The sequence below is a fragment of the Citrus clementina genome, unplaced genomic scaffold (assembly GCF_000493195.1).
Source record: "Citrus clementina cultivar Clemenules unplaced genomic scaffold, Citrus_clementina_v1.0 scaffold_1, whole genome shotgun sequence".
NCBI lineage: Eukaryota > Viridiplantae > Streptophyta > Magnoliopsida > Sapindales > Rutaceae > Citrus > Citrus x clementina.
Window position 1 is genome coordinate 21,989,944 of NW_006263303.1, and position 10,773 is coordinate 22,000,716.

Genomic DNA, 10,773 nt, shown 5'->3' on the forward strand with positions numbered 1-10,773 from the left:
AGTTATTTTTTAAAAATTTTGAAAAATTATATTTTTTAATAAAATGCTTATTAAAATTTTACAAAATCTAAATTTAATAAAAATCAGCTAAGCATCTCTATTTGGAATTTATTTTTATTAAAATTAGGGGCATTTTTATAATTATATTTTTTATTTTTCAAATCTTTTATAAGATAAAAGGATCTTTTAATTTATTTAGGGATAAAATTTTCATTTCATTTAAATTATTTAAAAATGTGTAGTGTAAAAGTGACTAATTGATACAAATTTAAAAACAAAGGCAGTATAGAGAACATGTTAAAATTTTGTGGTGGTTAGATGAACATAAGGCAAAATGAAAGTTGTGCAATGATAATTTCCCTTAATAAAATGTTAACCTATCTATCAGGTAGTATTAGGCTTTGTTCACGAAAGTACGAGGAATGGAATTGTTGACTGTGTTGCCAGAAGATGAATGCTAAGGAAGAAGCACTAGAGTTTCTGAGGGAAGTAAACTAACAGACAAAGTCGGAGTTGTTAGTAATGGTACCATGATGCTAAACACTAACAACATGTTCTTGAGTATTAATCTTAAATAAAGACCTACTGCTAATCACAATGATTTTTTTGAGAAATTATCTAATGTCTACTTATTTGTTTTACCTTTTTTTAAAATACACAAACACTTTTTTTTTTCAACGCGCCACTTGAAGTTAGCTTTTTATTGCACTCGTCCACTTACGTCCGATCTTCATTAATGGATTTAACAGAAATTAATGAAATGACATTTTTGCCCCTCAAAGGAAAATTACAACTTTACCCAAAATAAAATGGAAATTGGAGATAAATTAGTTGGATTTAATTGGAGTAAAATACAAAGGTGAATACTAGAAATTGGAAGAAAATAGTGTCTGTTGCTTGTAGGACTTAGAAAATTTGTATTTATTTTTTCTCTTTCAATCAAGTTAAACAACATCAATTTTAATTCTTTTTTTTAATTTTCAAATCGCATTAAACGACATCATTTTACTCTTTAAATAAAAAGCATAATACGACATAGTTTTAGGTATTCTAATAAAATGTTCATTTTACCCCTCTGACATAAGCAACATTCTAACAACGATTAACGGAAGTGGACGAGTGCAATAAATGGCTAAACAAACAGGTGAACGGTAGATAATTTTTATTTTTTTATATATTAAAAGCCTTGGACCAAAGCTTGCTTCCATAGCTTGCTTCTCATCAGCCTAGACTGTTGACATTTCCACTAGGGTTCAAGCAAGTCAATGCGTAAAACAAAAGGTTAATAAAAAAGAAAGAAAGAGAAAATCCTCTATAGCATTGCCCATTCACACATACGATTGTTACTTGCTATGTCATAACAATAATCACCTAACTTCTTTTGGATTCTTATGAGCATTTTTCGGCACCCATTAAGTTTTGGAAAGCAAATTCGAGGAAATTTATTTTTTCACACTTGCCCTCTTGAATCCCCCGGGAGGCCGAATCATATCTATGCATCAAGTATTTGCCCTTGCCATTTAGCAGGTACTTTTGCTAATTCTGCTTCAATATTTTGCCAACGGTAGCTACTTGCTCCTGCACTTGATCTATACAAGGTTTAAATTCATGAATCACATGCACAAATATTTAAGGAAAATCATCAGCGGCTTACTCCAAGTTTACTCTATTCTCAAAAATACTATTAAAATTTCGAATTTATTCGATTTTACATCTAATATATGCAAATATGCAATTTGTATTAATCATTTACTAAAAAGATAGAATTATGTTTACAAAATGACAAAACATAAAGAAATACAAATTACAGTGGCGGTCGTTTGCGTATGGGTAATTTTGTTTATTTTGGTGGATGATTGAAGAAAATTGTAAAAATAGTATGTGTAAAATCGAATAATTTTCACTTTTTATGGATTTTTTTTTATATCATGATAATTTTTACGTGGATGACCATTGATTTCCCAAAGATTTAATAAGTCAATATTATATTCTCCTTCGACATATACATGAACGTATCAAGAAATTAAGGTGATGAGATGATGTTGATTTACAATAAGAAAGAAAGAAGGCACATTGAAGAAAATGGAGGGTTGATGTACAATCAGGCATAAAAAAAAAAAAAAAAAATGGTGTATGACTGACAAAAAGCCAAAAGTTATGGTACCACTTGCAATTAAAGAAAACAATTTGAAGTATTTAATTAATTACTTTGTCATGTGTCTTCAGTTAATCAAACATTTGTATTCCTGGTACTTATTTAATATGGAGTATGATGACTTCATGAAGAAATTAAAAACAAATATATTCAATTTCCCAAGTAAAGTTTAATGAATTTTTAGTTGGAGCAAATTAGTAATATGCTACCACTTGCAATTAATAAAATGCTAACCTATCTATCAGGTAGTATTAGGCACTGTTCACGAAAGCGCGAGGACTGGAATCGTTGACTGTGCTGCCACAAGTTGAATGCTAAGGAAGAAGCACTAGAGTTTCCGAGGGAAGTAAAGTAACAGACAAAGTCGGAGTTGTTAGTAATGGTACCATGATGCCGAACTAACCAACTTTTTCTTGAAAATTAATCTTAAATTAATGAAGACCTACTGCTAATCATAGTGATGTTAATCTTAAATTAATGAAGACCTACTGCTTTGAGATTACAAAAAGAGCATTATCATGCATGGAATCTTTGAAGCTGTCCAGTGAAAATAAGCAAGTTCTTACTGCCCTTTACAAATTCTTGAACTTGCAGTGCAATCTTGCAGACTAGAAAATATATCATTTTGCTAATTGTGTGTACTGACCGTGACACATCTACAAGGAAGAACGAAAAAAGGTACAAAATCGATCCTCAATTTCCAATTTAGTGAAATAGTTTTTTCTTCTACCACAGCTGTGATATTATGAATGCCATTGAACTTAACAAATGAATGATCAAATTTGTGTGCAGCAAGTGGGCATTGAAAGGCCAATATAAGGAATCTCTCAACTTGCCTTTGCGAATTCTTGCCATTTTTCAGGTACCTTTTGCTTGTTTTCTTCATGCTTTCCTCGTTGGTTCTTTGTAATTTCTTTTGGAAATTGTAATTACTTTTCTTTTTCCCCCCTAATACGAGATTTTTCATTTTTCTCAAAATAATCTTTGCCAACTTTTCTCCACAGAAATGTGCTGGGAATGGATTCTAGCAAATATTGTTACTCCTGTAGCATCACGCACTACCGACCTATTTGGAAACTCTGTCGAGGAGCAGATCCGTTACCTGTTAGATTATGATGACAACCTGGAAGCTTTCAGGACACGAGCAGGACAGCTGGAAGCTCGGAAAAATGATGTTCTGGGCCGGGTGGATGAAGCCAGAGACAACAATGAGAAGATCAAAGAAGCTGTGCTGCTTTGGCTTGCTAAAGCCATTCAGATTGAAATAGATAAGGAGATGATGGAAGAAAAAATTGAGAAGAACAAGGGTCCCTGCCATACATGGCGGCTAGATTGGCGCTTCCGTCGTCAGTTGAGTGAACTTGCCAATGTTAAGATTACTAAAATTGATGAGCTCATGGCTTCAAGAGATATTCATAGTGTATCAGATCTGACACAATCTGCAGATTTGGGAGACTTGGCCACCCCTGATTATGTACCACTGGAAAGCTCATCCAAGGCATTAAATTCGATCATGAAACTCCTGAAGGATGAGAAGGTCAACATCATTGGAGTACAAGGCCCCGGAGGAGTCGGGAAATCAACATTGATGGAACAATTGGCAAAGCAAATTGACACCATTGCTCCTTATGATAAAGCCCATGTGATTGTTGCTGAATCTTCCGACTTGAGAAGAATTCAGGATAAAATTGCAGAGCTTCTGAAATTCAAAATTGAAGAAGAAAATGAACTTCAGAGAAGAGCAACCTTGGCAAAGAGATTGAGGGAGAGGACTAAGAAAGGTACTTATAATCTTAGATGATGTCCGCGAGAAAATCAATCTGGCAGTGTCAGGAATCCCTTATGGGGAAGAAGGAAATCGCTGTAAGGTTATTGTGACAAGCAGACATTTAGATGTGTGCAGCAAAATGTCTGATGTAACTGTACAGATTGAAGAACTTGGTGAAGAAGACAGATTGAAGCTGTTCAAGCAAATAGCAAGACTTCCTGATTCTGAAGCTTTTGAGGGAGCAGCTAAGGTGATTGTAAAAGCGTGTGGATCACTGCCCAGTGCAATTGCAATAGTTGCAGGAGCACTGCGGGGTAAGCTTGCTAATGAGTCGAATGAGAGTCTTGTCAATATCTGGAATGATGCTGTGGAAGAGGTTATCAGAGAATACAGCTAAGGTGATTGTAAAAGCGTGTGGATCACTGCCCATTGTAATAGCTCTTGATACTTGATCCTCTTTACCAGGGATGATATTTAAAAGCTGAAACTTGAAGTTGTTAACATCTTTTGAGAAGTGGAGGCTCTCTTGTTCAACAAGGACGCCGGTGGAAAACTGTTCATCGATTGTGTCTGGTGTCTGGCTTTTTTGTTGTTTTCAGCAGCTTTAAATTGAATAGTTGATTGTGTTTCCTTGGTCATTTGTATCATGTACTGTCGACCATTTTCTTTTACCTGTACAACATCCTATGTCCGTTTTTGGGTATCTGAAACGATAATTTTAATCACTATGTATGAAATTCCTGTCATAAATTTATGATTAGCCATATTTTGGATTGTTTATTTGTTTATCCCCGACAGTATATTTAAAATATTTTCACAATGAATATGTTTTGAGTGGATCATTTCAAACAAAGAAACTTCTAAAATATACCCTGATGCAATTCAAAATTTCAATGCGTAATTTCATACAACATTAAGGACAACATGTTACAGACGTACAAACAGTATTTAATCTAAACAAAAAGAGAATCTAATGCTAGGACAACTTTACCCGAGACACTATTCAGTCCCAATAATACTTCTTTCCCATGAAAATACACTAGAAATTTTATCATCTAGACATGATAAGACCTGTGAATCTAAGGATTTCTTCCCAAGCACATTTGAGATTATCACTAAAAGAGTCTGGCAAGCATGAAGTTCATCGATCTTCTGCAAATCAGTCAGTTCCAATGAGAGATCCTTCCACGGCTGGTAAAACGACCTGTCCAAGACACAGTAAGTTGGAAATAGTTTTACAGGGACCAACTAATACATCAAAGCTTGGGTTTAAAAAAATGCAAAGTATTAAAATATAAGATGAAGCCAAAAGTGTGGAGCATGAATTCCTATATCCAACCAATTTTCCAAACATTACAATTTTTGAAATATTTCTTCATTGTTAACCGAAACTTCATTTTTATCCTAGGTGAAGTAACATTTTCAGATAACCAATATCAATCAGATCTCTGCCTGAATACATAATCAAATTTTCCATGCATTTCCTGTAGAAAACACAAAAATTGATTTAGACAAAGCCATCACTGGAGTGGTTCAGTAGTATTTTCTTAAAAATGTTTTATAAAGATACTTAACTACAACTTTATTTCCTTTAAAGAAGTCCAAAGTACAGCTTGAACTTTTTAAAAAGACCATAAAGTTATGTCAACTAATGAAGAGGCAGAAAGACAGCTTTGAATATCAGTTTTGGCGAATTTTTGGAGTGGTATACTGTTGGGGTGTATATAAGCCAGGTTTTATACTGTATAGCTCGTACTTGAGCTTTTTAATGCCTACTCGTCACCCTTGTGGGTTCTGGTTTACTTTTGTATCTTTATTTAAATTCTTTTGTTTCCTATTTATAACTAAAAGGGAAAAAAAATGCACTTTATCACAATAGATTAATTGAAGGAGAGCAAAGTTGTCGAAACATACTTCTGGTTCGTAATGATTAAAAACCCTTCAGTTCCACATCTTGTTTATAAAGCAGGGAAACAGAAACACACATGAAAACACACAAATTAAAAGAAAGAACATGTTACCATCTCCAACAAGGATTAGCTTCTGCAGGGCAGTGTATTCTTGACCACAGCGATGCCAGGGAAGTCCTATGACCAAGCTTAAAAGCTGATCCTGATTCAATTGAAACATGAAAGATTAAAACCTAGAGAAAGTATATTTTCTCAAGAATCATAAAACTTGAAAATGCATATTCTGTGAAGAAATTAGAGAAGGAAAATCCAAGCACAGTGAATTCAGTGAACAAATTAGAAGAAAAACAACCTATTTTTCTTTTTTCTTTTTCATGTCAGATGAAGTAACAAGCAAGCAATTAATTAAAGTTGCATACCCGCAGATTCTGAGACATCAGAGAGGAGCAGAAGAGAAAGTGCAGATATAACAGAAGGGAGCCCTCCGCAACACAAACCAAGAAGCTGTTGGAGGTAAAAGATTGCGGCAGCTAATATCTCTTTACAATCAAATCTACTTTTGTTGTTTTCTACACATTTGTTTCCAAAATCCTGGAATAAAGAATTCAGGGTTTCATACAAACTTTTTGAAAGCTTGGAACCTGGGATGTCAAGTTTCCCATAAAGCTTCCCTAGAATTACTGAAGCAACAAGCCACCGTAAAAGTTTAGAAGTTAAAGACTCCTCAAATGGTGCATCCTCCAACATGTTTCTCAGATGGAGATGGGATTCTCTGAGTTCGTACATTTGTCCAGAGTCGGACTTCAAGGCAGCAGAAATTGCCCAGGTAAGAAAGCTCGAAAGCTTTACTTGGTTCTGTGAAACACAAAAGAAAAATGCCCCCTCATGAGATTAAGCATTGAATAAGGAATTGAAAGTTATCAACAATCTTGTTTCAAAATTTTCAAGAACAATATTATATTCAGAAAATTCAGAATAATACCTAGCAACCAAGCTACCATATAAACTTAAAGATATTATTGAAATTCTAGAGTCTAGAATTCACTACATATCTTGAAATTCTGATGCAATGTGGAATTCACAATGGAATATTGACAGAGTATGCATGTATAGGTGCATACAATATGAGTGAGGGAAAGTGCAAGTGGAAGAAAGAGAGAGAAATACCACACGGAAAATGTCAATGGAAGGTGAGCTCATCAGTATGACTTTTAGCGCAAGCTCTGCATTTGCACCAGATCTTGCAGTATTATACATATCCACTGCCTGACAAATTTGAAAAAAGCTCTCAAGTGACAGTGTAAAATGTGGCTGGTACATTTTCCTTTTTTGTGATATCTTCACAGTAGAAATAAGTATCAGTAATATTGAATTAACCAATGGAACATTTTCCCTCATCAACTTCATGCCGCCAACTAAGAGTTTGTACAAATGAGATGAAAAATCCACTAGCTGTTCAAGGGCATGCCTTTGCAACCACTCATTGATGTTTCTGGATGAAATAACATCATTGACGACCTAAACCCAAACACAGATAATAAGAGTAAGTGAAACCTCGTATTGCGATGAGATGGCTAACCATGTTAGAACAGAAGCACATCAAACCTTTAATAAAATTTTGACAAAAGTCCAGCCTCGTGAGAAGGAAGATTAACATTCAAATAGATTTTAAATTTATAATATCGATTTACAGTACAGAAAATTCAAATTAATAGACGCTAAAAAGAAACAAAGAAAAAGATAAAACGCAATGTAAACCAAATGTTACTTTCACAACTAACATCAGAAAAATTTATCAAGCTAAAAGAGTCACAGATGTAAAGAGGTTCAGCCCTACTTCTAATAACACCTTTTCAAAAAAAAAAAAAAAAACAAGCCACCAAGATGGTGGGGGCTAGGCCGGACCCCTACCTAGAGGGTATAACGGCTTTGCATGGACAAAACCAAATTTGATTGGCCGCGGGGGGAAAGAATAATGAAAATGAAGAGAATTACTACTTCTAGGGGTTATATCTGTGACTGGGAATAGAATATTCTTAGTGAATTATGTTTAAGTCAGGAGGTGATCTACTTCTCTTAGATTTCTAATTCTTTTTCTAGTTAACAAAATTTTGGGCATGTTTCATGAAATTTTTTGATATCTTGGATGTTATGCTTTTTAGTTTGTTTACTTTACCAGTGCTCTCTTGAGTATTCCCGTGTTCTAGGTTCGCAATGCCACTAGATACTAGTATTTCAATCAATCTTTCCACAAACATACTAGAAGATTTCCCAAGATACTCAAGAATCCAAAAATATCTTCCATTATAAAATTTTAGCCCTCCTCACTGCCTCCTTCCCTCCAACCACTTGATTTTTTTTATTTTTTTTACTTACCCAGATTTCAGTGCCATGACATATATCAATGAACCCAAAAATAAAACAGATCACAAAAAATGAAAAAGGGTAAGCAACTGGGCCAAAAATGTTAGGACCTAAAAGAGAGAACTAAACAAAAACAATGAATACCTCTACAACCACAATCAACTGTGCCATGAGAAACATTTTTTCACCTCCAAGAAGCATCCCACTGAAACTTGACAGTAAAGATGATAACCATGAAAATAAGCCACAGTGTTCAACCAGATAACAAGCCATCTTGTGCAATTTAATTGACTTCTTTAGTATCTGAAAAGCAAACAAGACAAGTAGTTTAGTTTACCATATTCCAGTTTGTAGGAGACTGAGAAATATGCAAAACTGATAGATCAAAGTACAAGTGCAATTCAACATCAAAGTTTATTAGCATTCGAATCAAAGCAGATTCAATACCCTGCCCTCAAGCATGACAATAAGCCAGTTAGAAAATTAAGAATAAGCTGATTACATGCATATTGTTATGATAGATAGATAGGTAGGTAGATAGATGAAGAAGCGGGGGGCGGGGCGGGGGGGGGGGGGGGGGAGATTAGAGAACATGAATCATCATAATGAGCTCAGAAATTACCAGAAGAATAAGTTCCTTTGACTCACTATCTGACAGCGGAGAAGCATAGAAACTCATTAGAATCTCAAGAACAGAGTTCCTGATATATACTTGAGCATCGTCATCTAAATTCAGCCCTGCATACAAGAGACGAAGCATCCACAGCCTCTCTTTTCTAAAATTGACAGAACTACTCGAGAAAAAGTCATGAAATAATGGTATAGACTGCCAACAAAAACGAAGTGAATATGAAACAAAGTTAATCATTGTACATAAGTAAAGAATACAAAGCAAACTGAGGAAAAGGATTTGCAAAGCATATACCTTCAAATTCACCCTGGAAGAGCGCATCAAGAGCTTACTTACGCTTGTGTAATGATCATGCGAAGGATCCAACAATAAGAGAGATGCCTCTGCAGCAAAAATAGCTATAACAGAAGGGATCCTCTGCCATGGCTCTTCTATTCCATTTTGCACGTATGTCAACAGAAGTCGAAGTCGCATTACGTCTTTCTTCTTTGAACACTTCTGTAAAAGACAGTTTGAGTTTGAGCAACAAACTTCTTCAGCAAAATTATAATCCAGGAAGGAAAAGCAACAATTTCAAAAGAAAAAGTTGTGTTTATGTGGAAGTGCAGAAACGAAAACCATGCACTAGGATGAAAAGCCTCCAATTCTTGAATTTCATGAATTGCAGAGCATTGAATGAAGAGCAATAATGGATCAAAACAAGAAGCATTGTAATCATAATGTAAATAGATCAGTGTCTTAAGCATCAATGGATAAACAAAGAGGCAAAAATTTTCTCTTTATTAGATGCTAGTAGCCTCTATAAATGTGTACAATTTTATTATTTGAATACAACTGAAGAATTATTCTCTTCTAAAAAACTAAAAGATTGATTTAGTTTGATCAAGTATGATGACCAGATATGCTTTCTGCCTGTTTGTCAGGAATTTCCCAGAGGTTACTCTTAAGGCTAATGAATAATCTTAAAAGGAAATTGCTATAATCCAGATGTTATTGTTGCCCCTGGAAACTGAACAGTCATGGGGTAATTAACCATTGTAATTTATAGAAGGATAACAAACAGACATACAGAAAAATTTCTGCAGTAATATGACTGAAGAACCTATGTATTGAAAAACTCTTATAATGCAAAAACACCCACAAGCACAGATATAGCATTACCTCCAGTTCATTCTTAAATCTCCCAAGAGTTTCATAGCCCAACTTTCTCATTCCAACATCAGGTGAAGAAATACTAACAAATGCAACTGCAAGCAAGCCTAAACCGGCAAACTCCACAGGTTCTATGAAACCCACTGACAAGCTATGAATTGCAAAGCGCAAGATGAAAACAGGATCATATCGCTGCAAATCTTGAAGGTCAGGAGAATGTATCTACATAAAATCAAAAGAATAATTTAAATCATTTGAGAGCCAAGGCAGATGAAAAAGTTCAAATCAATTGAAGCTGCACCTTCAAATTCTAATTCAAGTAATGCAAAACATACCTCGGGTGTATTCCAAAGGTTATCTGCTTTAAGCTTGTTTGAGGATGAAGGTCCATCAGTGGTTCTATCATAGGGAAAGTATAGCACTGTCATTGCACATATTTTGGGGTCAATGGCAAGGTTTTCCCTAAACTGACTTCTTTTCTGTTCTTTAGCTGCTTCAGCGTCTGTCATTATATTACAAGATGTATCCTGCTCCAAGATCCATTCTTTTCTTACTTTTGCAGCAGCCCTTCCCCAAAGGTAATCCAATTGAGCAATTTCATTGTCCGAATTTTCAATACGTTCAATCTCATGCATAACATCATATATCTCCATGTCAATGTCACTAAGTGTTGCACCATAAGAAGCCAAAAGCAGCAAACACAATTCCCTAAGATTTATATCACTATCCCTTCCAAAATCAGCACCACACGGATGGGCCTTGAATTGAAGGAGCGTTTTAAGTAACTTAACAA

The 10,773-nt window shown here is 34.8% G+C and overlaps 2 protein-coding genes across 2 annotated transcripts in view; one reads left to right on the forward strand and one right to left on the reverse strand.

Moving 5' to 3' along the window:
• Positions 1-3,161: 3,161 nt before the first annotated feature.
• LOC18054912 (probable disease resistance protein At1g61190) lies at positions 3,162-4,320 on the forward strand. Its single transcript, XM_024177874.1, has 2 exons — positions 3,162-3,936; positions 3,983-4,320. Exons 1-2 carry the CDS (start codon positions 3,162-3,164, stop codon positions 4,318-4,320), a joined length of 1,113 nt encoding a protein of 370 aa, XP_024033642.1.
• A 479-nt stretch (positions 4,321-4,799) lies between these two features.
• The window catches only part of LOC18054913, a 13,024-nt gene continuing 7,050 nt past the window's right edge, over positions 4,800-10,773 (reverse strand). The window contains exons 7-15 of the mRNA XM_024177875.1: positions 10,316-10,765; positions 9,990-10,202; positions 9,123-9,326; positions 8,820-9,023; positions 8,342-8,500; positions 7,001-7,351; positions 6,253-6,688; positions 5,945-6,035; positions 4,800-5,127 (exon numbers count right to left, since the gene is read on the reverse strand). Coding sequence (XP_024033643.1) covers positions 4,923-5,127; positions 5,945-6,035; positions 6,253-6,688; positions 7,001-7,351; positions 8,342-8,500; positions 8,820-9,023; positions 9,123-9,326; positions 9,990-10,202; positions 10,316-10,765 — 2,313 coding nt within the window. The 3' untranslated portion in view covers positions 4,800-4,922. The remainder of the gene's footprint in view (positions 5,128-5,944; positions 6,036-6,252; positions 6,689-7,000; positions 7,352-8,341; positions 8,501-8,819; positions 9,024-9,122; positions 9,327-9,989; positions 10,203-10,315; positions 10,766-10,773) is intronic.

What these genes read in the sequence shown, in the direction of transcription:
- LOC18054912 (XM_024177874.1), top strand. Translation starts at nt 3,162, where the DNA reads ATGTGCTGGGAATGGATTCTAGCAAATATTGTTACTCCTGTAGCATCA. An exon ending in GAGGGAGAGGACTAAGAAAG is followed by an intron (nt 3,937 to 3,982) that starts GTACTTATAATC and finishes TCAATCTGGCAG; the next exon opens with TGTCAGGAATCCCTTATGGG.